Source organism: Mirounga angustirostris, unplaced genomic scaffold, assembly GCF_029215605.1.
Source record: "Mirounga angustirostris isolate CCGP_5_RB_7025 unplaced genomic scaffold, mMirAng1.0.hap1 SCAF_5, whole genome shotgun sequence".
NCBI classification, from domain to species: Eukaryota; Metazoa; Chordata; class Mammalia; order Carnivora; family Phocidae; genus Mirounga; species Mirounga angustirostris.
The window spans coordinates 157,113,795-157,141,085 of NW_026991713.1; the positions used below are offsets into that span (position 1 = coordinate 157,113,795).

Here is a 27,291-nt window from a genome sequence, read left to right on the forward strand (position 1 = left end):
TGCCTCCATTATTCCATTTCTTTAGTTCTGACCCTCCTGCCCCCTTTTTATAAGGATCCTGTGATTATATAGGGCTCACCGGATTTTCCAGGAGAATCTCCCCATCTCAAGATCCTTAACTTAATTACATACATGTAAGGGAACATAATTCACAGGTTCTGGGGTTTAGGATGTGGACAGCTTTTGGAGGGCCAGTGTTCTGCCCACCACATAGAATGTTTGGCCTCTGGGTGTAGGGAAGTGACTTAGGCAGAGCACAGGGGGTGGTCGGAGCACAATAACAGCTGGTACTTTTTTTCTTTTTTTAAGATTTTATTTATTTATTTGAGAGAGAGAGCGCACAAGCAGGGGGAGCAGCAGAGGGAGAAACAGGCTTCCCGCCGAGCAGGGAGCCCGATGCGGGCGGAGACCATTGCGGGACTCAATCCCAGAATCCTGGGATCATGACCTGAGCTGAGGGCAGGCGCTTCACTGACTAAACCACCCAGGCGCCCCATCAGCTGGTACTTTTGAGCGCCATTTCTCTGTCAGGCACCACACGTCTGATCTCACTGACTTGTCAGATGTCTCCTGGGGTGGGTACTGTTAGCTGTCCTCTTTTTCACAGGTGAGGATCTTACCCAGGGGAGACTTTCTGGAGGGAGTAGAAATTTGAGCTGGATTTTGAAGGGAACCAAGGGGTTTGGCAACAGTTAGTAATGGAGAGGCAGTTCAGAAAGAGGGTCCTCTGTGGGGTGCAGAGGCTGGGAGGTGAGAGCTTGGTGGTGAGTGGTGACTGGTTCTTGAGAGGGCAGGGCAGGTGGAGGTAAGATGCAGGGAGGGGACAGGTGGGCATAGACATCTGTAAATCAGTCCTTTTATTCTGACATTCTGACCTAAACTCTGTTTTTTCCGCAGTAGTTTAAGTAAATGTTTCTTTAAAAAAAAAAAAAATTATTTGAGGGGTACCTGGGTGGCTCAGTCGGTTAAGTGTCTGCCTTTGGCTCAGGTCATGATCCCAGGTCCTGGGATTGAGCCTGCATTGGGCTCCCTCCTCAGTGGGGAGTCTGCTTCTCCCAATCCCCTTGCCGCTCCCCCTACTTGTGCTCTGTCTCTCTCTCTTAAATAAATAAATACAATCTTAAAAAAAAAGAAGATTTATTTGAGAGAGAATGCGTGTACAAGTGGGGGGAGGGGCAGAGAGAGGGAATGCCCAAGCAGACTCCCCGCTGAGTGGGGAGCCCAGCCCCGGGGCTAGATCCCACAACCGTGATCTCATGACCTGAGCCAAAACCAAGAGTCTGATGCCCAACCAACTGAGCCACCCAGCACCCCTAAATAAATGTTTCTTCTTGAACACCTTACCACATGCCAGGGATACAGACATTAATAAGACATTGACATGAGCTTGACTTAGTAACCTCTGATGTTGCACATTTGTTACTATCCCCACCCCCAGTAAATAAATAAAACCTGGCCTGGAAAGGTATTGATTAGCACTGTGGAGCCCTGCTCAGTGCCAGCCCCTGTGGGGGATGCAGACTCCAGGAAGGCACGGCTTACCCTTAGAACAGGGCCTTGGCTCCTAATGGGAAAGCTGGTAATTGACAGTGAGCACCCCCCCCACCCCCCCCCACCCCCCCACCCCCCCGGCTGCAGAGTGCAGGCCCTTAGCCACTATATCGGGCTTTGATTTTTGTCAATGTTTTTTTCACCAGCTTTATTGAGATATAATTGACAAATAAAAATTGTACATATTTAAGGTATACAATGTGGATGATTTGATATACATATGCATTGGGACATGATTACCACAATCAACCTAATTAACATACCTATCACCTCACCTGGTTACCATTTCTTAAGTGTGTGTGAGAGCAATTAAGTTCTATTCTCAGGGGGCACCTGGGTGGCTCCGTCATTAAGTGTCTGCCTTCCGATCAGGTCATGGTCCCCGGGTCCTGGGATCGAGCCCCGCGTCGGGCTCCCTGCTCGGCGGGAAGCCTGCTTCTCCCTCTCCCACTCCCCCTGCTTGTGTTCCCTCTCTCGCTGTGTCTCTCTCTGTCAAATAAATAAATGAAATCTTAAAAAATATATATATATATTCTCAGGGGGCGCCTGGGTGGCTCATTCGGTTAAGCTTCTGACTCCTGATTTTGGCTCAGGTCATGATCTCAGGCGTGTGAGATGGAGCCCCACATGGGGCATCAGGCATGGAGCCTGCTTAAGATTCTCTCTCTTCCTCTCCTCTGCCCCTCCTCTCTCTCTCTCAAATAAATAAATAAAATCTTTTAAAGAAATAAAAAAGATCTATTCTTGGGGTGCCTGGCTGGCTCAGTTGGAACAGCACGGGACTCTTGATCTTGGGGTCTTGAGTTTGAGCCCCATGTTGGGTGTAGAGATTCTTAAAAAGATCTCTTTTCTTAGTAATTTTCAGGTATACAATAGAGTGTTATTAACTATAGTCACCAGGCTGTACTTTACATCCCCAGGACTTACTCATCTAGCACAACTGAAACTTTGTACACTTTGACCAACATCTTCCTGTTTCTTCCACCTCCCAGCCCATGACAACCACCATTCTGCTCTCTGTTTTTAGGACTTTGGGTTTTTTTTTTTTCGATTCCACATATAAGCAAGATCATGAAATGTTTGTCTTTCTATGTCTGGCATATTTCGCTGAACATAATGTCCTCTGGGTTCATTCATGTTTTTGCAGATGACAGGATTGCCTGTTTTTTGCAAATGACAGATTGAATAATATTCCGTTGTGTATAGACACCAGATTTCCGTTATCCATTCATTTATCTCTTAGGTTGTTTCCATACTTTGACTATTAAAAAGAATGCTTCAGTGAACAGGAGAGTGCAGATATCTCTTCAAGATAGGCTTTTCTTTCTGGTTTGAAGGAAACTGAGGACTCAAGCTAGGGCCCAAAATACCCTTGAAACCAGCCAGGTGCAGCCCAGGGCAGCCTGCCCCTGCTCCCTCCTCCCCCCGCCAAGGTCCCCCGTCACAAAGCGGGCTGTCCCTTCTCTGCCTGGCAGCTCCTGTCATTGCCAGATCACAGAGTCCGTGCCGAGGGCTTTAGCATGACACCTGGAACACAGGACGCTGTCCACATATGTTGTCTTATTTCAATAAAAATTACTCATCTTTGAGGTCAGTAGGAGCAAAAGTATCTTCTGCTTTCTTATCAGTCATTTGCTGCACAAAAGCCACATCTTTCCTTCTCTCTCACAGTGAGTTGAACTCACACTAAACTGTGAGAAACCCACAGCTCCTTCTGCTTGGTAGTACAATAAGACAGCATTCTTGGCATGGGATCTAAAGGAACCAGGAGAAGACCTGCCAGTCTGGGGGTGGTGGAGTAGAGAAGGGAAGTGGGAAGTTCAAGGGAAGCTCAAGTCTCATTTATCACACCAGGAAATCAATAGATAAGGACCCAAATAGATAAAATAAGAAATAACAGAGAAACCATATTTTTTTTTATTTTTATGTTAATCCCCATACATTACATCATTAGTTTTAGATGAAGTGTTCCATGATTCATTGTTTGTGCATAACACCCAGTGCTCCATGCAGAATGTGCCCTCCTCAATACCCACCACCCCGCTAACCCATCCTCCCACCCCCCTCCCCTCTAGAACCCTCAGTCTGTTTCTCAGAGTCCATCGTCTCTCATGGTTCGTCTACCCCTCCGATTTCCCCCGCTTCATTCTTCCCCTCCCGCTACCTTCTTCTTCTTTTTTTTTTCTTAACATATATTGCATTATTTGTCAGAGAAACCATATTATTTAGGGATGTGGCAATATCTACCTGAAGTAACATCTAGACAACCCCAACCGCAGAACCTGAGAGTGGGGGAGAGGCAGGTCCCCAAGCAGAAGCAGGTGTGTGATGCAAGGTGGCCCCTAAGTCACCCTGTTCACCATGGTGCCGTTGAGGACTAGGTGGGTCCTGCCGTGCTGGGCATATAGTAATGTGCGCCAGCCAGCTCAGCGTGGACCATTTTGGCTCTGGGGTGCTGGATCCTGGGAGTGGCAGGCAGGAGAATGCAGTTCATTTCTCCAGCTAGCGAGACAGGTCTGGGGGGTGAGGGGAGCCCCAGGGAGGACCAGCGGTCAGTGTGGCTTGGCCCACAGGCCCGGACCTGGACATTGCAAACATTGTTTTCCGTCCCAGCCGCTGCCAGAGGAACCTTTTATAGTGAGACCCAGTAAGAGCAGTGGTTCCCTGGCCAGAGCCTAAAATAGCCTGTCCCCTGAGGACCCCTGAAGAAGCTTGGCTTGGCTGCTAACCAGGTATCCAGGTTACCAGCATGGCTGGGGCCCAAGGCTCAGCCCACGGTTATTTATGATGATAACGCTAGTTCTGAGTCAGTGCTGGCTCTGTGTTAGCGCGGTTAAGTTAACGGGGCGGGTAAAACTCTTCATCCTGGATGACAGCAAGGGAGCTGGGGCTTGGGAGGTAATGTCACCAGCGAGGAAGTGGCAGACCTGGGGCTTGAACTCGGGTCTGACTCAGAACTCCACTCCGCTGCCTCTCCATACAAATATTTTTCCCAAGGTGTGTCAGGGACTGGGAGGGGAAGATCTGGATGTCCGAGTGAGGGCAGAAGAAACCTTCTAGAGAATCCTGATGTCTTGGGGGCTGGGGTCCTGCTCCCGGTCTCAGGTTCCTCGCTAACAGGAGCAGGTCCCTGTGGTCAGAGGGACGCCCAGGTCGGATGGAGATTCCTGGGAGGCCAGGGCCCTGGCTGATGTTGGAACAGGCATCGTGGGCCTGAGTTATGGGCCAGTGAGGACACCTTGCCTTCCTAGGGGAATCCAGCATCCTCCAGGGCCCAGTCTTCCTGGGCAAATGCAGGAGGCGCTGCCCAGTGTGGGCTCTGGATTGAGACCATAGTTTTCCCAGGCTGATGCTACCCAGGTATTGACTTGGCATTAAGAGATGTGATGTGAACTTTTTGTGGGAGAGATGGAGTTATTGGACCGGATTGAATTAGCAAGTAGTAGGGGAAAGAAGAAAATTTCAGTCGATTATAGAAGTTTAGATAGCAGAGTCTGAAGGTTGTGAGTCCCCGTGATGTAAGATTATGCTGCCCCAGGCTCCCTCTGTCTCATGGCTCTGCCATCCGCAGCATGTGGTTTCCTCTTCCTGGTTAAAAATAGCTGCTTGAGTTCCAGCCATCACACCTCCGTTCCAGCCAGCAGGAAGGAGGAAGAATCCAGAAAGGCACATTCCCTCCCTTTAAAAACTCTTCCCTAAAGTTGAAAACAGCCTTTCTGTTTATATCCCCTTGGCCAGAACTTGGTCACATGGTCACGCCTAACTTAAAGGAATCTGGGAAATGTAGACCTTATTTGGAGCGGTGATGTGCTTAGCCGAAAACCAGCGGTTGTTAATGAGAGGGAGAGAACAGCTGTTGGGGGACAGTTAGTGGCGCCGCCACAGCTGCCTTAAGAGCAAATTTATGACAACGGAAAAACCATCAAACGGCTCCTGCTCTCCTCACTTCTGGAATCTACATCACGTGCCAGCTGAGTATAAGGCGCTGTGCCAGGCAGGATCACAGCTGCTTGTCTGACGCTCCCTTTGTTTCCCAGGGTCACGGAGAAGGTCAGGGCTGTGTGGGGGGACATGGCCAGGGGCTGGGGTTCTGGTCATAATTCCCCTGCGAACTGGCTGTGGAACCTCAGGCCACTTCCTCACTCTGCTTCCCTCGCACGTGGGGGAGCTGGCGACATGAATCAGCTTAGTCAAGGTCACGAGCAACACAGCTTGGACTTGTACCTGCGTGCAGGCTCCTCACCACCGGGCTACACTGCCTGGAGGTCTGCAGACCGAAGCTGTGGTTCTGGCCCCCTGCCCAGCACCATCCCAGCCCCCCCAGAGGCCAGTGACCTGGCTGGGTCAGCAGAGGTTCCAGCCAAGGGCTGACCAGGGCAGAGTAAAAGCACTGGGACTGGGACTGGGAGCGGCCAGGAAGGGAGGAGAAGTGGGCCCAGGGCCCAGGGCAGTGTTTGGTCACAGGCTGGGTCAGGTGGCTGAGGCATTGGCTCTAGCCCCTGACTGTGTCTTGCCCACAGGGTAAGAAACCAACTTTGGAGCTGACGCCCAGAGCGGGGATTTTCAAGAAATCACTGCGGGTGGTGCATTAAGGAAAAAGAACGAAAAGAAAGGTTAAAGCGAAACAGAAATGAGCTGGAAAGAAAATAGCAGAGTGCATTGTACAGAGTAAGGCTAAGTAGGGTTTCCTGAAATTTTAATTTACATTTTGGGTGGATTGAGTTAGGATAGAAATATATTTCTCCGCTATGATAACTGTTTGTTTTTTTTTTTAAAGATTTTATTTATTTATTTGACAGAGAGAGAGACAGTGAGAGAGGGAACACAAGCAGGAGGAGTGGGAGAGGGAGAAGCAGGCTTCCTGCGGAGCAGGGAGCCCGATGCGGGGCTCGATCCCAGGACCCTGAGATCATGACCTGAGCCGAAGGCAGACGCTTAACGACTGAGCCACCCAGGCGCCCTCCGCTATGATAACTGTTAAGAAAGAGCCAGAGCCTCTGATCTAGAAGGCTGGCTGCCGATGGAAAGAGCCATTAAGAATAACAGGAATCATTGCCTTGATCTAAAAAAGTTTTAAAATTGTTTTCACTTATTTGTTATTTTATGTTGAAAGCAATCCAGCTTTGTAAAAAGTGACAACAGTATAGAAGTGTACAAAGTTCTTAAAAGTTCCCTCCACCTGCCCAGCAGCCAGCTTCCCTGGCTGCTGCCCATCCCACTGCTGCTCGAGTTCCCAGGGGGCCCTGAGGGAAGCTTTAATTCCTCTACAAATGACCTTTCTCTTTTTTTTTCTTTCTTTTTTATTTTAAGTAGGCCCCGTCCTTTTTCTTTGAACACAAGTAGGATCCCCATGATATACCTGATGTTCTGCAACTTGCTTTTTATTTTTTTTAAAGATTTTATTTATTGGGCGCCTGGGTGGCTCAGTTGGTTGAGCGACTGCCTTCGGCTCAGGTCATGATCCTGGAGTCCCGGGATCGAGTCCCGCATCAGGCTCCCTGCTCAGCAGGGAGTCTGCTTCTCCCTCTGACCCTCCCCCATCTCGTGCTCTCTCTCTCTGTCTCATTCTCTCTCTCAAATAAATAAATAAAATCTTAAAAAAAAAAAAGATTTTATTTATTTATTTGACAGAGAGAGGGAACACAAGCAGGTAGAGTGGGAGAGGGAGACACAGGCTTCCCGCGGAGCAGGGAGCCCGATGCGGGGCTGGATCCCAGGACCCTGGGATCATGACCTGAGCCGAAGGCGGACGCTTAACTGACTGAGCCACCCAGGGGCCCCATTTTAGAACATTTTTTGCCAGCCCCAAAGAAACCCATTAGCAATTGCCCCCCATTCCCTCCCCCAAGTCTCCCCTTCCCCATCCTTAGGCAGTCACTCACGTGCCTTCTGTCTCTATAGATTTGCCTTCTCTGGACATTTCATATAAATGGAATCATTCAATATATGGTCTTTTTTGGTCAGTTTCTTTCACTCACCATGATGATTTTAAGGTTCACCCAAGTGTTGGATTCTTTACTCCTTTCTGTGCCTGCTTAGCATCCCCTGTGTGGATACATTTTGTTTATCCATTCATTAGTTGCTGAACATTTAGGTTGTTTCCCTAATTTGGCTATTATGAATAATACTTCTATGAACATATGTATACAAGTTTTTATGTGGATGTTTTCATTTCTCTTGGGTGTATACCCAGGAGTGGAATTGCTGGATCATATGGTAATTCTGTGGTTAACTTTTTGAGGCACCGCCAGACTATTTTCCAAAGTGGTTGTACCATTTTACATTCCTAGCAACAGTGTATGAGGATTTCCGTTTCTCTGTACCCTTGCCAACATTTGTTATTTTCTGTTTTTTTTTTTTTTAATTATTATATCCATCCTAGTGGGTGTGGCTTTGACTTGCATTTCCCTAATGATTAATGATGTTGAGTATCTTTTCATGTGCTTACTGGTCATGAGTATATCTTCTTTAGAGACATGTCTATTCAAGTCCACTCAAGCCCTTTGCCCAGTTTTTGTTTGTCATTTTATTGTTAAGTTGTCTACGTTCTTTATAGAGTCCCTTATCAGCTATACGATTTGCAAAACTTTTCTCCCATTCTGTGGATGATCTCTCCACTGTCTTGTTGGCGTCCTTTGAAGCACGAGTGTTTAGTTTTGATGGTGCCTCATTTATCTGTTCTTTTGGTGTCATATCTAAGAAGGCTTTGCCTGCCCCACATCACAAAGATTTTCTCCTGTGTTGTTTTCTAAGAGTTAGATAATGTTTTACTTTCATATTTAAGTCTTTGATCCATTTTTAGTTATTTTTTGTGACTAGTTGTAAGGATAGGATTCAGTTTCATTCTTTGGCATGTGTATATTTACTTGTCCCGGCACCGTTTGTTGAAAAGATTATGCTCTCCCCATTGAATTGTCTTGGCGCCCTTGTCCTAATCAATGGCTGTAAACATCAGGGTTCATTTCTGGACTCTCAAATCTATTCCATTGATCTGTGTCCCTCCCAATGCTGATACCAACTGCCTTGATTACTGTAGCTTCATAGCAAGTTTTGAATTCAGGAAGTGTGATTCCTTCAACTTTGTTCCTCTTTTTTCAAGACTGTTTTGGCTATTTTGGGTCCCTTGGATTTCCATATGAACTTTAGCATGCACTTGTTAATTTCTTCAAAGAAGCCACTAGGAATTTGATAGGTTGGTTTGAGTCTGTAGAGCCATTTGGGGAGTATTGCCATCTTAGCAATTTTAAATCCTCTGATCTATGAACACAGAATATCTTCCCATTTTTTTTAGATCTTTAATTTCTTTCAGTGTGTTTTATTTTTCAGTGTACGGGTCATGTGCTTCTTTTATTAAGTTTATTCCCAAGTATTTTATTCTTTTTGATGTTCTTTATAGATGGACTTGTTTTCTTAATTTCATCTTTGGATCTTTCATTGCTAAGTGCACAAAAGTACTATTGACTTTTGTATTTTAAAATCTTGCTGAACTTTTTCTTGACTCTTTTTGCATGTCTTTGTATATCTAGAGCTTCCCCTTTCTTTGTAATAGTCACACAACAGTGCATGGTATAGAGAGCTATAATTAATTTAACAAACCTCCACTGATAGACATTTTGGGTTGTTAGCATTTTTTTTTTTTTTTTTTTTGCTGTTATTGATCATGCTAAGAACATTCTTTGGGCCACTCAACCATTCTGGGTGTGTGTATCAAGTGCCCACTCTATGCCATGCACTCTGAGGCACTGGGGATACAGACAGTAAAAGAGTAAAAGAGGTTTCAGCTTGGGAAAATCTCTGCATGAAGAATAAAGCAGAGAGATGTGCTAGGGAGTAACAGATGTGCATTTGAGAGGAATTCTTTGAATTGAGGAGCCTGAGAAGATTTCTCCAGATTTCTCTTGAGTCAGGATCCAACTGATGAAAGAGAACCCACTGTTGGAAGATTGGGAAGATTGTTCCAGGCACAGGGAATAGCAAGTACAAAGGCCCTGAGGTAGAAATGGGCTCCCCGTGTTCACCAAACAGAAAGCAAGCCAGTGGGCCTGGAGAGCTGCCAAGGCCAGAGGAGAAGTGGGCAGGGACCAGACTAAAGCCGGCCTTGTAGCCTGAAAAGCCTTTTGCATTTTATTACTAATGTGGAGAGAAGCTGCCAGGGGGTGGGGGGTGGGGTGGTTAAGCAGGGGAATGATCAGATCTACTTTATGTTCTAAAAAAGATCACTCCAGTTGCTTAAGAACCATGTATTTTCCCTGCCTTATTTCAAACACTGAGTTCATCAAAGTGTAATTACTGGGCCGACAGGTTTGTATATTTAAAATGTTCTAGATGCTGCCGCTAAGTGTACCTCCCCAAAAGATAGCTGTACTTTTCACTCCAAGGGCTTTAGCTCTTTTTGTCACCAGGGGCATTCAGGGTGAGGTGCACCTCGAGCTCTCACCCCCTTGGCCCTGGCACCCACCATCTTGCTTCCCTTACAGGACCCGCACCGCTGTGTTTGCCCTGCAGCTCTGGTTCTGCTGCCCACCCCTTGGGTAACACGGGCATCCCGGGAACATGGCAGACGAAGACCTCATTTTCCGCCTGGAAGGTGTTGATGGCGGCCAGACCCCCCGGGCTGGTCACGACGGCGAGTCCGAGGCCGACAGTGACGATGAGGAAGGTTACTTCATCTGCCCCATCACTGATGACCCCAGGTCACACCAGAATGTCAATTCCAAGGTTAATAACTACTACAGCAACCTAACGAAGAGTGAGCAGTATGGCTCCAGCGGGTCCCCCGCAAGCTCCTTCCATTTTAAGGTGAGTGGACCACCCAGCTCCCCCCTCACCCCCCGCCCACCTGCTGCAAAGGATGGGGGAGCTGGGAATCACTGGTTGGGGTCTTCCCTGTGTTTCCAAACCCTGGGCAGCACTCTAAATTCTGGATTGGAAGATATGCCTGTTAAGCTGGGAGGATTTTGATGGCTTAAAACAAGTTTCATTACTTTAGAGCAGGTGTTTTTGAAATAGCTGCTGAGGACCCACTACTGGGTTGTGAAAACCTTAACCAACTTTTTAAAAAATGCAGCAGAACAGAATAGACTAGGAAATATGGGAGACCACTGCAAATTGTAAAGATCTTATTTTTTTTTTAATATTTTGTTTATTTATTTGAGAGAGAATGAGAGAGAGAGAGCATGAGAGGGGGGAGGGTCAGAGGGAGAAGCAGACTCCCTGCCGAGCAGGGAGCCCGATGCGGGACTCGATCCGGGGACTCCAGGATCATGACCTGAGCCGAAGGCAGTTGCCCAACCAACTGAGCCACCCAGGCACCTGTAAAGATCTTATTTTTTGGAACATGTGCTCACACACGTTCACACACATAAATGTGGTGACCCAGTTGGTGGATGAGGGCCAGGCTCTAATCATGTAAATACTTGCATTTCACCCCTGATGTATGTGTCTGTGGGTCCAGGGACGTGATGTAAAATGTAGTTCTTCATGTTGGGTGTGATCAAAAAAGCCCCTGCCTTAATATAACACTGTATGTAAACTGGAATTAAAATTAAAATCTTTTTTTTTTAAGATTTTATTTATTTGAGAGAGAGAGAATGAGAGAGAGAGAACACATGAGAGGGGATAGGGTCAGAGGGTGAAGCAGACTCCCTGCCGAGCAGGGAGCCCGATGCGGGACTTGATCCAGGGACTCCAGGATCATGACCTGAGCTGAAGGCAATCGCTTAACCAACTGAGCCACCCAGGTGCCCTAAAATTAAAATCTTAATTAAAACAATTAAAAAAAAAAACAACACTTCTTGGAGTTGGGCATCCTTCTGAATTGAAGAAAAGGGTACTTACTTTGTTAGGGATTTGTATTCATACTACGGTAAAGCTGGTATAAAGGAGGGGGGAAAGATGAACATTATTGGGCTTTTGAATCATAACTGGTGATGAAAAAAATTTCATTTATTTAGTTAGTAGTAATCTCTATGCCCAACATGGGGCTCAAACTCATAACCCCAAGATCAAGTGTCATGTGCTCTTCCAACTGGGCCAGACAGGCGTCTTGAAAAAAATTTTAAATGCAGTAACGTTATCCTTATTTAATTTGATGCCCACCAACAGAAGATATCTGTTGGTACTGTAAGCAAAATGCACGTTACCACTTTGGGATTGGGAATTGGAGTCACTCTTCCCTAACTTCAGAATTCATCTGTTTTTAGAAAATTAATAATTCTAGTTCTTGGACAGTTGGGTATTTTCTTCCTGTCAGAGCCAGAGTTCTAGATTAAATCTCTGGGGGGCAGGCAGCTCCAGAAACAGCCCTGTGGGTCCGCTGTGAGGTTGGGAGGCCCCTGCAGGATCAGGTGGCGGCTTGTCTCGCTTTCGTGTCCTCAGCCAGCCTCTGAGACTCACGCCCGGCCCTGGGGAGGGCAGCGTGGCAAGGGCTGGGAGCAGCCTGGCGCCCCTGTGTTCACTGTGGGTCAGGGCGGCTTGAGGAGACGCGGATCCCTGAGGCATCCTGTACGTGGTGTGAGGGAATCTGGGTGCCAATGGGGGCTGGAGGGCCCAGGGCTCATGAAACAGAAGCTAGCTCACCCCAGCTCCAGGGAAGAAGGGTATTTATTTCTTGGGACCCAGGGGGAGAAAGAACGTCTGGTCTCTCAGGGGACAGGTCTAGGAACCAGAAGGCAGCAGGACTGTCTCTCTCTGTCTCTCTTTACCTGTCCTTTGTTCTCCTCTGCCTCAGTCTACACAGCGGGACTCTGCAGTATTGTTTGTAATAAAGAAAAAATGGAAAGAACTCAAATGTCCATCAAGAGGGGCTTATTTATTTATTTATTTATTTATTTTTGAAAGAGATATATATATATATATATTTTTTTTTTTTTTTATTAACACACAATGTATTACTTGTTTCAGGGGTATAGGTCTGTGATTCATCAGTCTTACACAATTCACAGTGCTCACCATAGCACATACCCTCCCCAGTGTCCATCACCCAGCCACCCCATCCCTCCCACCCCCCTCCACTCCAGCAACGCTCAGTTTGTTTCCTGAGATTAAGAGTCTCTTATGGTTGTCCCCTCTCTGGTTTTGTCTTGTTTCATTTTTTTCCTCTCTTTAAGAGGGGCTTATTTAAATTTTAAACCATGGTCCTAAGAGAATACTGTATTTACATTAAAACAAAGATGATGTTTCTATGTGATTTGACTTGAAAACAGTGCCAAGATGTGTGTGTGTGTGTGTGTGTGTACACATTTGGGGGGAAGATCCCATGAAAAGCCATAAGGACAGGGGCGCCTGGGTGGCTCAGTCGTTAGGTGTCTGCCTTCGGCTCAGGTCATGATCTCAGGGTCCTGGGATCAAGCCCTGCTCAGCAGGAAGCCTGCTTCTCCCTCTCCCTCTCCCCCTGCTTGTGTTCCCTCTCTCGCAGTCTCTCTCTCTCTGTCAAATAAATAAATTTAAAAAAAGAAAAGAAAAGCCATAAGGACAGTATGGACATAATTAGAATAAAAAATGGTAGCTATTTTTATTTTTATATACTGTTAAGAAAGCAAGTTGAAATACAATACAGTCCCACATTTATCAAAAAAATATACACGTCTTAGTATTTACATAGCAAAAACTTGTATGGAGGAATTTGTACACAATAGTTAATAGTGATTCTCTCTGGGGGAGAGGGTGCCGTTATGGGGGACTTTATCTACATTCTACCTATTTTTAAACATCCGGGACTTTTAAACTACACCTATGTATTACTTGTGCGCAGAAAAAGACTTTAGGAAGAAAAATAAAGCAAAACAGCCAGGTAACCTCCCCTCTCCCAAACAAACAAATCAATAAATCGCCCCTCCTTAAAATTTCTACAAGGCATAGTTCAAAATCGTCACTGAGGATGGGTGCACTCCTGGTCCCCAGGGACCCTCCTGGGCTCTGTTCACCCCACACCTCTCCCTGTTCCTGGAATAGGTTTCCCTTTTCACGCCTCTGCCTGAAACCTCTTTAAACTTGGTGTCTCGGTCTGGTCTGTTCAAGTGATTGTTCTGGCCCCCTCGGGATGTGGTTTTAAGACACCCTGCCCAGCTATCTCTTGTGCATCCCAGGGGCTCAGAGCAGACCTCTGCATGCATCTGTCATCCTCTGTCTGAGTCAGCCGCTTCCTGAAAGGCTGGGGACTGTCTGATTGCACTTCCCATTCCCCGAACTTGGTCGAATGACCAGTTATAGACCAGATGTACCTCTTGGTTGCCCACCGTCCTAGGTAACCGAAAGCAGGCTCTGTGGGGTTCATGTTGCCCAAGGCAGCTTCGGAGGGGGATAGCAGCTCAGTTTTCCAAACCTCACTCCTCCTGGCGCTCTGCAAAGCGAACATGTTTTTTGTTTACTGTCGACATGGCAACCTGGGTTGTTCAAGCAAAATGGCCTCCAAAGAGGCACCACCCTGGCAGGTACGGGGCATGTAGTGTGAACAGTCCAGTTCTGTCACTGTCAAGGCCAGGGCCTTCCGCCTAGTTCCCCGGGGGATGGTGGTGGAGTCATCCAGGGGGCCTCCGTCTTGATAGAACATCAGGTAGCCAAGCAAGGATGTTTATAGAATTTGCCATAATGTGGGAAAGTGTTTCGTCTCTGGAGCTAAATTCAAAAAGCAGAATATAGAGTACAGTTACAGCTTTGCAAAACACTCACACGTGCATGCACGTGCGTGTGTGCGTGCACGCGCATGCACAAACACACCAAAAGCCTGGGAGGAAGTATATTAGCGCACCAACAGGGATTGTCTTTGGACAGGATCTAGAGCGATTGCATTCCCTTCTTATGCTCTGTTGTTTCTCCATTGTCTAGAATGAGCATATATATGCTTTTAATTTTTTAATGAAGTGGGAAATTTGGGATGCCTGGATGGCTCAGTTGGTTAAGTGTCTGCCTTCAGCTCAGGTCATGATCTTGGGGTCCTGGAATTGAGTCCTGTGTCGGGCTCCCTGCTCAGCGAGGAGCCTGCTCCTCCCTCTCCCTCTGCCTGCCGCTCCCCCTGCCTGTGCTCTCTTTCTGTCTCTCAAATAAATAAATAAAATCTTTTTAAAAAAATAAAGTGGGAAATTTTATTTTTAAAAATTGTTTTCCTGGTCTGGGAGTATCTTGGGGATCATTCCATATCAGCACATATAGATCACCTCTTTTACCTTTATTTATTTATTTATTTATTTTCATCTCTTTTTCTTTCTTTTTTTTAAAATTTATTTAGGGGAGGGGCAGGGGGAGGGGGAGGGGCAGAGGGAGAGGGAGAGAATCCCAAGCCGACTCTGCACTGAGTGTGGAGCCTGACGTGAAGTTTGATCTCTTGACCCTGAGATCATGAGTCAGGTGCTTAACCAACTGAGCCACCCAAGTGCCCCTCGCCTCTTTTATTTTTGGAGTGACTTGTATTCCATCATATGATGTACATGGATTTCTTGAGCTAGCCTCCCTCTTTGGGGGACACTTCCATTGTTCCCCCATTTTTTTTCCTTTACTAACAGTGCTGTAATAAATCTCCTTATATGTATATCTAAGCAAACTTTAAAATACACATATATTTCCTGGGGTGCCTGGGTGGCTCAGTCGTTAAGCGTCTGCCTCCGGCTCAGGTCATGATCCCAGGGTCCTGGGATTGAGCCCCACATCAGGCTCCCTGCTCAGCCGGGAGCCTGCTTCTCCCTCTCCCACTCCCCCTGCCTGTGTTCACTCTCTAGCTGTCTCTTTCTCTGTGTCAAAAAAAAAAAAAAATCTTTAAGATACACATATATTTCCTAATACGTAAATAAATATGTATACAAGGTAAAAAGAATTCAAACTGTATCCAAGGTAGAGTGATAAGTAAGCCTCGCACTGCTGATCCCTGCTTCCCTGGGGGATGTCCTTCTGGATTGCTACCTTCTCTGCGTGTATAAGCACGTACATGTCTAGGACCCTCCCCTTTCGTATGGAAGTGTTAGTTGACTGCAAACCTGTTTTGCACTCCTGGAGCTGTCTTCCCGTATTGGCACAGATGAGCCGACATCAGCTAGAACTTACGTAAGAGCCACCGTGGGAAGAGCAGGCACCGCTCTGCACATTTCACTCATTTGATCTGTACAGAAGTCCTGTGAGGAAGGGCGTAGATAGTAAACCTGAGGCTCTGACATCCGAATCACTCGATGCTCTTCGTGACTACAGCATGTGGCAGCTTATTTTGTTGTTGTTTCTTGACGGCTGAATATCATGTCTGGAAGCCCCATAATGTATTGAGCCAGTCCCTCATGGATGGGTATGAAGGTCATTTCCAGCCTTTTGCTACCACGAACAGCTCTTCCAAAAGCATCTCTGTCCGTATGTCCTTGTGCCTGTTAGTGGGCGCACCTGCCAGGTTAAATCCCCGGGGGTGGAATGACTGGAGCAATACGTTTAGAACTCGGCTGGGCATTGCCTGCCCAGCCTGCTCCCCACGCCCTTGTCGGAAGACTTTGGTGATTACACTTGTATTTTCAGCCCACCAAGGGTGGCTCGAACAGCTGGGTCAAAGGACAGCGATTACCCCAGAATGAGACGGAAATGCTAGAGTCTGGTGATGACTCACTGGGAAGAGAGACATCCCTGCCCACCCTGAGCCCCAGGAAACCCCCCTGGCAGAATTGGGCTTCTGTCCCTGCCCAGTGACCACAGGAAGCTCTGTGCATACCCAGAGGTGATGAACATTTTGGGGCTCTGCCCACTGCTTTGGGAATGCAGAATCAGGCAGGGAAGCTTAGGCATCTAGCAATCCAGAAAGCTTTGGACGTCCAGCAAGATGAGGACCTGCTGGGCAGATGAAGGAAAATGAGGGTCATGCTGGCCACCCAGTGACCTGTGTCTGAAAAACAGAAGGGGGCTGGGGAGATGCAAACCCAACTGCAGGGACTCCTCTCTCTGAAATCTGTGCAGGTGCTCAAATGCTCAAATCCTTTGTGGAAATGTACTGGGGTACAAGGGGCCCCAATTTAATTTTACTTTGTTTTTTATCAGCTTCGTTGCATTATAATTCAATAACATACAATTTACCCATTTGAAATGTCCATTGCAGCAGCTTTAAGTATATTTATACAATTATGCATCCATATCACCGCAATCAATTTTAGCCCATTTTCCTTAGCCCTAAAAAGAAACCGCACATCTCTTAGCCATAGCCCCTCAGGATCCCCAGTCCACCCAGCCCCTGGCAGCCACTAATCTACTTTCAATCTCTGTGGGTTTGCCTGTTCTGGACATTGCATAGAAATCGGATTATATAACATGGGGTCTTTTGTGTGTGGCTTCTTTCACTTAGTGCAATGTTTTCGAGGTTCATCCATGTAGAAGCATGTGTCTGTGCTCAGTTGTCATTGCTGAATACTACCCCATTGCATGGATGTACCACATTTTTTTAAAAGATTTTATTTATTTTTATTTTATTTTATTTTTTTTAAGAAAGGAGGTTTTTTTTTTTTTTTTTTTTTTAAGATTTTATTTATTTATTTGACAGAGAGAGACACAGTGAGAGAGGGAACACAAGCAGGGGGAGTGGGAGAGGGAGAAGCAGACTTCCCGCAGAGCAGGGAGCCCGATGTGGGGCTCGATCCCAGGACTCTGGGATCATGACCTGAGCCGAAGGCAGACGCCTAACGGCTGAGCCACCCAGGCGCCCCAAGATTTTATTTATTTTTAAAGATTTTATTTATTTGAGAGAGAGAGAGCACAGGCAGGGAGAGTGGCAGGCAGAGGGCGGAAGCAGACTCCCCGCTGAGCAAGAAGCCCAATGCCGGACTCGATCCTAGGATCCTGGGATCATGACCTGAGCCAAAGGCAGACACTTAACTGACTGAGCCACCAAGGCGCCCCCGTTGACCCACATTGGGTTGTTTCTTCCCTTTGGCTTTTTGCAAATAATGCTACACAAATCGTGTGGACATGTGTTCATTTCTCTTGGGTAGATACTTGGGAGTACATTGCTAGGTCATATGGTCATATTCAGTTTGGTTCTCAAACTTCTTTCTCTCTCTCTCTCTTTTTTTTTTTTTGCTTTTTTTTTTTTTTTTATAGAACTTCTCTTTTGCAAAAGAGTGGGGAACTGGGGCTCGACGGGCTTGGTCTGAGTTCTGGGTCTGCTGGTTCCTGGTTGCTGCAGGTCTATAGGCAAGTTTCCTCCTTGCTCTCAAGCCTCAGGCACCTCCTCAGTGGACTGGGGAGCTGTCCTACCTGCCCGTCTATGCTTCAACACGGTTGCTGTGAGGTGCATGCAGGCTGGGATTCTGTCTGGGCAGGGGCTTCCAGGAGGCAAGGGCATGATGCCACCCTAGGGAATGTTATTGCTTTGCTGGTTTTTTTTTTTTTTTAAGATTTTATTTACTGGGTGCCTGGGTGGCTCAGATGGGTGAGCATCTGCCTTCGGCTCAGGTCATGATCCTTGGGGAGCCTGGTTCTCCCTCTGCCTCTGCCTCTCTCTCTGTGTGTCTCCCATAAATAAATAAATAAAATCTTTTAAAAAAAGATTTTATTTACTTATTTGAGAGAGAGAGAGAGAGCACACACACAAGTGGGTGGAGGGGCAGAGGGAGAGGGAGAAACAGACTCCCCGCTGAGCAGGGAGCCCAATGCAGGGCTCGATCCCAGGACCCTGGGATTGTGACCTGAGCCGAAGGCAGACGCTTAACCAACTGAGCCACCCAGGCGCCCCAGCTTTGCTGGTTATTATTTCCATCCTTTCCTCTCTAGCCCTGGCTCTGAATCCCACTAGTCACGGGAGACCTGCAACAACTGCTCCTTTTGACAGAGATTTCTTTAGAACTTTTAGCTGTATTTCTTTGGCAATCATTTGTTTGATTGCTTATAAAAGTACTCCATGTTCCTGGCAGAAAACGGTGAGAGTGTAGATATAATTGCTATTGAGGTCTTAGTGTGTATTTTAGTCTTTTCTGTATTTCACTATAAATATAGACTTGACTAAATAGAGATTTTTATTACAATAATAAGATCATGTATATATGCTCTTCAGTAACCAGTTTTTCTTGGCAAACAAGAGATGGTGCATATCTTTCCATATTAGTAAATGTGGATCTAGTTCATCTTTTTTCTTAATGGCTCCCTGGCAGCCCATCGTATGGATACAGTGCAGTTGCTGTAAGCATTTCCTCTTGTGGGATACTTAGGCAGTTTCCAGGTTTTTTGCTGCCATAGACAATGCCGAGTTTCATGGAAATTGCACGAAACCTCTAAATGCATGCGATCCTCTTCGCTAGTGAAGGAGGAAACAAGCAAGCATGCTTCCCCAATTCTCCCTGCTGCTTTTATGTGTCCTTGGTTATAGATTAACCCTTGCTATCAGCCAGGAGGGGCAAGTCAGGCTGACATAGAGCTGCAGTTTCTTAGAATCTGTGGAAAAGATCATAGGAAAAAACATTGTATAACATCCACAGGGAGAATAATAGTTGATGTTTCAGGGAGGACTTAGGCAGCCTCCGGATGCTTCCTCATGTAAGATCGGAGGCCTTGATTGCTGTGTTGGTGGTAATAAGAATAGTGATGTAAGAACAGCACCAACAGCAATAACATCCTATGTGCCAAAGAAATTGCAAACACATTACCCGAATATCCGGCTTTACTGCTGGCATATTCCAGGAAATTTGTTGTTGTTATTATTATTATTATATATTTATGTATTTATTTTTATTTTGTGCTCTCAGGCTTTGAAAAACCAAAGATTTTTCCATGCTCTAGTCAGGGTTATGTTTTCCTTTTTAGGGACCCCCACTGGGCCCCCCCATTCTGTGTAGGATAGCACACCAACAACTGAGTTTGGATCTTTATTTTATTTTATCTTAGTTTTTTAAAACATTTTATTTATTTATTAGAGCATGAGCGGGGCAGAGGGAGAGGGAGAATCAGACTCCCCACTGAGTGCAGAGCCCAAGGAGGGGCTCGATCCCAGGACCCCGAGATCATGACCTGAGCCAGAGGCAGATGCTTAATGGACTGAGCCACCCAGGCACCCCTATTTTATTTTATTTATTTATTTTTTTCAGATCTTTAGAACTAGAGAACATTAGAGCTAGCAGGGTCTTAAGAATCACCTAAACCCAGTGATCTTTTTTAACTTTGACTTACCCGTGTATTACCTGAAGGCTATTCAATATGTTAATCTTCTCATAGTAAAAACACACACACAACATAAAGCTGAAGTCTCTTTGACCAACCTCTTATCCTCCTTCTATTCCCAGAGATAGCCATTTTATATTAATTTGGGATAAAGCACTTTTCAGACCTCTTTCATGTGCTCATACGTAAAGATACACTTATGTGTATGTGTACAGACACTCATCCTTAGAAATCCATAGTGCTGATTTGTGGGTTTCCTCCACCAGTAAATGGTGTCATACTGTTTACATTATTCACCAATTTGCTTTTTCCCCCTAAACAATAAGTCTTAGAGATTGCCCATTCAATACCTTGATCTTTTTTATTTATTTATTTATTTTAGTAATCTCTGTACCCAATGTGGGGCTTGAATTCATGACCTCCAAGATGAAGAATCACTTGCTTTTCCGACTGAGCCAGCCAGGTGGCCCAACACCTTGATTTTTTCAAGTAGGCTCCAATCCAAGCGTGGAGCCCAGTGTGGGGCTTGAACTCACAGCCCTGAGATCGAGACCTGAGCAGATATCAAGAGTCAGATGCTTAATTGACTGAGCCACCCAGGTGTCTCGAACACACCTCACCTTGATCTTTTTTTTTTTTAAGATATTACTTATTTTAGAGAGAGAGAGTGCATGCAAGTGGGGGGAGGGTCAGAGGGAGAGGCCGAGAATCCCAAGCAGACCCCATGTCGAGCACCGAGCCTGATGCAGGGCTCCATCCCATGATCCTGAGATCATGACCCAAGCTGAAACCAAGAGTTGGGCATTTAACCAGCTGAGCTACCCAGGCGCCCCACATCTTGATCTTCTTAATGGCTTCATACTGCTATACCAAGTGTATAGAATCTTCTCCCTGTGAACAGGCAGGTTTTTGGCAGTGCCCGAGCGTTATATAGCATTATAAGCACAGACCCATCCTTGGGCCATTCACCTGTGCACACCTGGGGAGGTGATCAGGATGGCCGGGTCACAAGGCAGTGAAAGTACCTCCAGAAGGCTGTCAGAGGTCACAGAACCTGCTTTCCCTCCCCTCAGTGTCGGAGAGGACCCACTTCTTTTTTTTTTTTTTGATACATATTTTTTAAATTTTATTTTACTATGTTATGTTAGTCACCATACTTCTCAGGCCTGTGTAAACACCTGTTTTTCTTAACCTGATGGGTAAAACAGTACACCAGTGATTTGCAGCTCATTTCAGGGTTGTTGAGCTGTAATGAGCATGTTATCTCAGTGAGCCCCTATTTCTTGGGGCGGGGGGAGAGAATGCGTCTAGCCCAGATGTGGGGGCAGGAGAAAAGTTTGGCCACTAATAGTCAAAACATTCTTCATTGTCTTTTGTAAACAAGGAAATGGAGGTTCGCACAGTTAGTCAGCTGTGGGCGGGAACCAGAGTGCAGGGAACGAATCTTCGTCCAGGACCTTTTATATTGTGCTTTAAAAGAAAAGTCCGTTGCATTAAACCCATCCATTGCCAACAAGGCGTGGCACGATTCTTTTCTGGGTTTGGCAAAAAGCTAATTTTGATCCTGTGAAATAACACGCCCTCAAATTCGGAAATACTTTTTTCCTTGATTTTTTTTTTTCAGGTGGAGCACAGCCTCCGGCCAGGAGGCAGTTTCTGTTGATACTCCTCACTGAATGGGGGGGGGGGGAGTCAGGGAGTGTTTGAGTCACTGGTTGAGAGTGCAGTGGGAGAGCCACATGTCCGTCGCCCCCAGCAGGCTCAGAACACTGCAGGTCCCCGGACAGGCTGGGGTCAGAGTCTGTCTCTGCTGTTCACGGCTGCTGGAGTAGGAGAGGAGACAGTGGTACTTTTTATTTTTTTAAGTACGGAGCTTCAGGAACTGTTTTAGTTATAAACATGTCGGTGGCCCGGTTATTTATAACAGGGAAAAATTGGTGACAAGCTCAAAGTCTAACTGTGGAGAACCACAGGTGAACGGTGACGTCAGTAGTGAGTTAGGTGTTCCAGCTGACTTGTAAATCATGATGTCATGTTTGTGTTTAAAAATGTAAGTGAGGGGGGGCACCTGGGTGGTTCAGTCGGTTGAGCATCGGACTCTTGGTTTTGGCTCAGGTCATGATCTGTTGGGTCGTGGGATCCAGCCCCGTGTTGGGACTCCACTCAGTGGGGAGTCTGCTTGAAGATTCTCTCCCTCTGCCCCTCCCCCGCCTTGTGCATGCAAGCGAGCTCTCTCTCTCTCAAAGAAAAATATCTTTAAAAAAACTAAAATAAAAAAATATTTAAGTCATGTGTTCTCTGCCCCTTGGAGTGTCATTTAGGAGAAATTTTTTGGAGGAGCACTCCAAATTTGTACCTTTTAAATGTGATCCAGCAATTACACTTCCAAGAAATATGTCCTACCAAGATCTCGCACAGTTGCATAAGGGTTTATATACGAGGGTGTTCACTTCAGAACTGCCTGTACTAGGGATTATTGGAGAGAATCCAAATATCCATCAACCGAGGTTAGAGAATACCTTAAGGTACATTTATACAATTGTATGTCTTACAACTGCAGAAGGAAAATGGGGTCAACCCAGCCTGGCTGTACATATGACAAGGAAGGACATCCAAGGCCCCGTGTTAAGTGGAGAAAAGTAAGGTGCAGAGCAGAACGCATCAACCCAGCCTGATGCTATATTCCTGTGTGTTAACAAATGCAGAGGAACAAATTTACAGAGACTCTCCATCAGCCGTAAGCTGTGGTTTTCAGAGCAATGAGTCAGAAAGTACTTTCACTTTCTACTTCACATTCTGTAGTGTTCGCTGTTTTTTACAGTAAGCAGATCATACATTTGGAGTCAGGAAAATAATCAAGATCACTATATTTAAAGTACCAAGCCCCATGGGCCCACTCTCCCAAAAGACTGTGAATTGTTTTTATAATGTGATTCCAGTCATACAAATAACGCACAGGAAGGATCTGGAAAAGAACAAGTCCAAAGCATTGACGATCCTTGCTCTGGGTGGGGGGGGGGGGGTGGCGGATTTGAATTTTGTCTTCTCTCTTTTCTGAATGTTTTCATTAAGCGTGAATTCGCTTCCACATTGGAAGAAAGAAATTCTGGGCTTTATTTTTGGGCTTCTCAGAGATTGGAATCCAAGCCCCAGTGAGGAAGCCCTAGCCTGTGTGAACCGTGTGTGCGCGTGTGTGTGTGTTTCTCAGAAAGCTCAGTTGCTCTGCCTTTTCTCCTCTGAGCAGGATCCCAGCTGTGAGGCTGAGGCTCCAGCCGGGGGCACGCTTGGGAAGCTGGGCTCCTGCAGAGCTAGTCCTGGTGGCTGAGGGATCCCGATGGCGTGTGAGGAGGTCTGGAATTGCTGCGGGCCTGCCACCCCCAGTGTTCAGCGCCCCCATCCAGCCACCTCCCCGTGGCTCAGGCCTCTGGCCTGGAAAGGAGTTTTGGCCTCACTGATCCTGCAAGAGGCTACAGGGCAGAGGTTCGAGTTCTTTAGGAAAAGAGCAGGAAGAGCTTGTGACTCAGTGTGGGTGGAGGAGTGTTGGGAGGGGACAGGGACAGATTCCACCTTGGGATTATAAAAGCAATAAAATGAGCTTTTAAAAACAAGAAATGGGGTTGGGTGATGATACTGTTGAGAATCAGCCTAATCTCCGTAACATGCCTTGGTCATCTTTCCCAGTGAGTACCCAAAAGCCCTGGTTCTCAATAGGTTTTGAAAGTTTGGGGGGCTATTTTTGGTCCCCACAATGATGCAGGGGCACTAAGGCATTGAGAAGGTAGAGGGCATGGATGCTAAAAGCCTGAAATGGGCAAGGCAGTTCTGCACGATGAATATTCCTGCGTCCCCAGGACCTTGGAATGTCTCATGAGAATCTGTTCCTAATCTCTGAGCCGAGAATTTAGGGCTCTGTTAACGTAAAGACAATAATATCTTTGGCACGGTTGGAGATATTCTGAGTTTAGGAAGGTTGTGTTGTCTATGATTTTCATTTAGGGCAATAAAATTGGGCATATTTATGATTTATACAATATTTACAAAAAGGTGATGTTGGCTCGGATAGGGTCCAGAATTCCCACTAATAGAGTAAGCGCAGTCTTTTGGAAGAGCTCCTTAGCATTTTAAACGGATATAATCAAAATATATTCAACCAGTCTCCATAGATGGGCATTTGGGTTGAATTCAGTTTTGCACACAACGATGCCTCTTCTATATATATGTTTGCAGATTCGTGTATTTCTCTAGCATACGTTTCTAGATGTAAAATTTCTGGGTCAGAATACAGGAATTCACATTTTTTATCTCAGTACATTGCCAGGTTGCCTTTGGAGGAGGTTTAGACCCATTGACCCTATGGGAGAGCACCTGTTTCCCCACATCCCAGCCAGCACTAGTTATGAACAGTCATTAAAATGTTTGCCAGTCTGGGGGTGCCCAGGTGGCTCAGTCGGTTAAGCATCCAACTCTTGGTTTCAGCACGGGTCATGATCTCAGGGTCCTGGGATGGAGCCAGGAGTTGGGCTCCCCTACAGAGCTGGGAGTCTGCTTGAGATTCTCTCCCTCTCCCTCTGCCCCAACCTCCACAAAATAAATGAATCTTTAAAATATGCTTTCCTGGGTGCCTGGGTGGCTCAGTTGTTAAGCATCTGCCTTTGGCTCAGGTCATGATCCCAGGGTCCTGGGATCGAGCCCCACATCGGGCTCCCTGCTCAGCAGGAAGCCTGCTTCTCCCTCTCCCCCTGCTTGTGTTCCCTCTCTCTCTGTGTCTCTCTCTGTCAAATAAATAAATAAAATCTTAAAAAAAAATAAAATAAAATATGCTTTCTTATGTGTATTACGTTTCTTTGGTTTCATAGTTAAGATATGTCACTTCTGCCCACGGGAAGGCTGTGCCCATGTGAGAACAAAAAGGGTCTTTGGGGAACTTTGTTTCTGAAATGATAATTGATGGGAGTATTTCTCTCTCACTGACGTTGTCTTCCTCCCCAGAGCTGGGAGACACGTGGGAAATCACAGGGCAGGAGGAGGCTGGGGGCAGCACTACCCCACAGACCCTGGTCTAACATTTCCCTTTGCCTTTTGCAGGAAGCTTGGAAGCATGCAATCGAGAAGGCCAAACACATGCCTGACCCCTGGGCTGAGTTCCACCTGGAGGATATAGCCACGGAATGTGCCACGCGTCACAGGTCGGCAGGTTGTCTGGGGGTGCCGTATGGCCCCAGGTCTCAAGGAGTCCTTGGGGGTATGGGTCCTGTTTCTGCTCATAATCAGTGAGGCCTAAGTACCTGTGGAGGTCAAGGAGAAGGGAATAATAATAGTATCTGCCAACATTTGAGCATCTATGCATGCCTCAGGCGCTGCGCAAGATCTCCTTGACTCCTCAGGGCGGTCCTCTAACGTACCTATTCGTCACGCAGGGCTGAACCATGCTGCAGTAACAAATACTGCAGCAGCTCAGTGCAGCAATGGTGTTCTTCTCACTTGAGTGAAGTTGGGTGAGAGCTCAGGGACCCTTGGGGGCCACTCAGGGATCCAGGCTTCTCCCATCTTGTGGTTCCACTGTCTCACCACGTGGCCCCTACAGTTGCCACCAAAGGGAGAGAGAACACCTGGAGATAGCATGTGAGCTTTTTGATGCCTTGGCCCCAGGAAGATTCACAAAATGGAACTATGAGCGTCTAGAGTTCCTATTTGAAAAGATAGAGGGGGAGGAGTTATTTTAGGGGGTTTAAGAAGAACGAGAATATAGCAAAAACCACAGAATACCACCACCGAGGATAACTATGATGAAGCGCTTGTGTATTGAATCCATGTGACAAGCACCGTTTGAAGCCTCTAAGTGTGTGTATTCGTTAAAAAAGCCTGAAGTAGGAATCATGTCAAGTATTAGGGGCCACTCTTGAGAGTCTGATGAGGGCCATCCCAGAAAGTTGCACACATATGTCTAATTTTGTGCATAATATTAGAGGGCTCTTGGACCTATCCTGGAGTCCATCCCCCTGTCCTGTGACCTCTGTAGACCTCTCCAGTCTGCATCCTCTAAGCCAACACCCTGAGGTCCCATAATTGCCCCAGGGGAGATAGAGGTTTGCCCAGGGTTACCCGGGTAGTTAATAAGCTAACTTTCTGACTCTCAGTTCAGTGTCTTTCAATTAGTCAGAACTCTGTTTCAAATGCAGGTGACAGAAACCCAATTCACAGTGTTAAGCATAGAAGCGAATGTTTCACTTACATGTGTGGGCTTCAGGTACGGCTGGTTCTAGATGCTCCAAGGACACTTTGGGCTTTGACCTCAGATTAGACTCTCTTGTATCAGTGGCACAGATGCCCCTGAGAGCCCCACATTTCATTTCACCCAATAGAAGAGGGTCTTTTCCTTCTCAAATAGTTTTTTTTTTTTAATTCTTTTTTTTTTTTTTTTTAGGTTTTATTTATTTGAGAGAGAGAGTCAGAGAGAGAGAGAGAGAGAGCACAAGAGGGAGGAGCGGGAGAGGGAGAAGCAGACTCCCCGCCGAGCAGGGAGCCCGATGCGGGACTCGATCCAGGGACTCCAGGATCATGACCTGAGCCGAAGGCAGTCGCCCAACCAACTGAGCCACCCAGGCGCCCTCCTTCTCAAATAGTTTTATTTTTTTTATTTTTTATTTTTTTTTTTTTAAAGATTTTTATTTATTTATTCATGAGAGACAGAGAGAGAGAGGCAGAGGGAGAAGCGGGCTCCCAAGGAGCAGGGAGCCCGATGTGGGACTCGATCCCAGGACCCTGGGATCATGACCTGAGCCGAAGGCAGACGCCCAACCATCTGAGCCACCCAGGCGCCCTCAAATAGTTTTAAACAAAAGTTCCATAACGGAATATCATTGGTCTGGCTTCGGTTATATGCCCCTCTCGGAACCAGTCAGGTGCCAGGGAGCTTTGCTTTGATTGGCCATGTCTGGATCACATACCCCAAGCCAGAAGATGCTGGGCATCACTTCCACCCAGTCCACATATTCTGAGAATGGAGCATGGTGGTTCCCCAAAGGGAAATCGGGGTGCTGTTATTGAAAGAAGAGAGACCAGATGCTAGGCAGGCAGAAAAGGTGTAGCTTTCTACACCTTTTCTGCACGTGTCCCTGCTCCTGCCTGTGAGGAAATGGCTCAGAGCGTGGCATGCACCCCCTCCCCACCGCTGGAGGCCCACATCCTAGCAGGCCCTGGGGGCCGTGCTAGCAGCTAAGGGGACCCCTTATAGGGCAGGGTATGGACTCTCTTCCTCCCTGCCTCTAAGGCCAGCATGGTGACTGGTTGGTGACACATGGCCTGCAGGCTGAGGACACTAGGCGACCCAGGGAAGCCCCTGGGGAGGCAGACGCCCCCCCATGCTGAGCCGGCTCTGTGGGGTCCAGGGACCAAGCCAAACTATTTCCTAACTGAAGCGGCTGCTGGCAGAGAGAGCTCAGACTTCCATGGCTAGAATCACCAGAAAATTTCTAAACCGGAAGTCTTCCTCCTCTGTTTCTGGTGGTGCAGGCCGCCCCTTTGTTGAGACAGATTTCCCATTCACATGGATGGTACCCAGGCTGGCTAGGAGCAAGGCTCTGGTTGCAACTGACCTGGGTCTGCATCCTGGCTCTCGGGCAAGTTACTCACCTC

At 46.7% G+C, this 27,291-nt stretch overlaps 1 protein-coding gene across 1 annotated transcript in view; it reads left to right on the forward strand.

The window, feature by feature from the left end:
* Window positions 1-27,291, forward strand: part of EEF2K (eukaryotic elongation factor 2 kinase) — a 62,572-nt gene that overhangs the window by 5,653 nt on the left and 29,628 nt on the right. Inside the window, exons 2-3 of the mRNA XM_045875130.3 lie at window positions 10,029-10,350; window positions 24,742-24,842. Of these exons, the coding sequence (XP_045731086.1) occupies window positions 10,105-10,350; window positions 24,742-24,842 (347 nt within the window). The 5' untranslated portion in view covers window positions 10,029-10,104. The remainder of the gene's footprint in view (window positions 1-10,028; window positions 10,351-24,741; window positions 24,843-27,291) is intronic.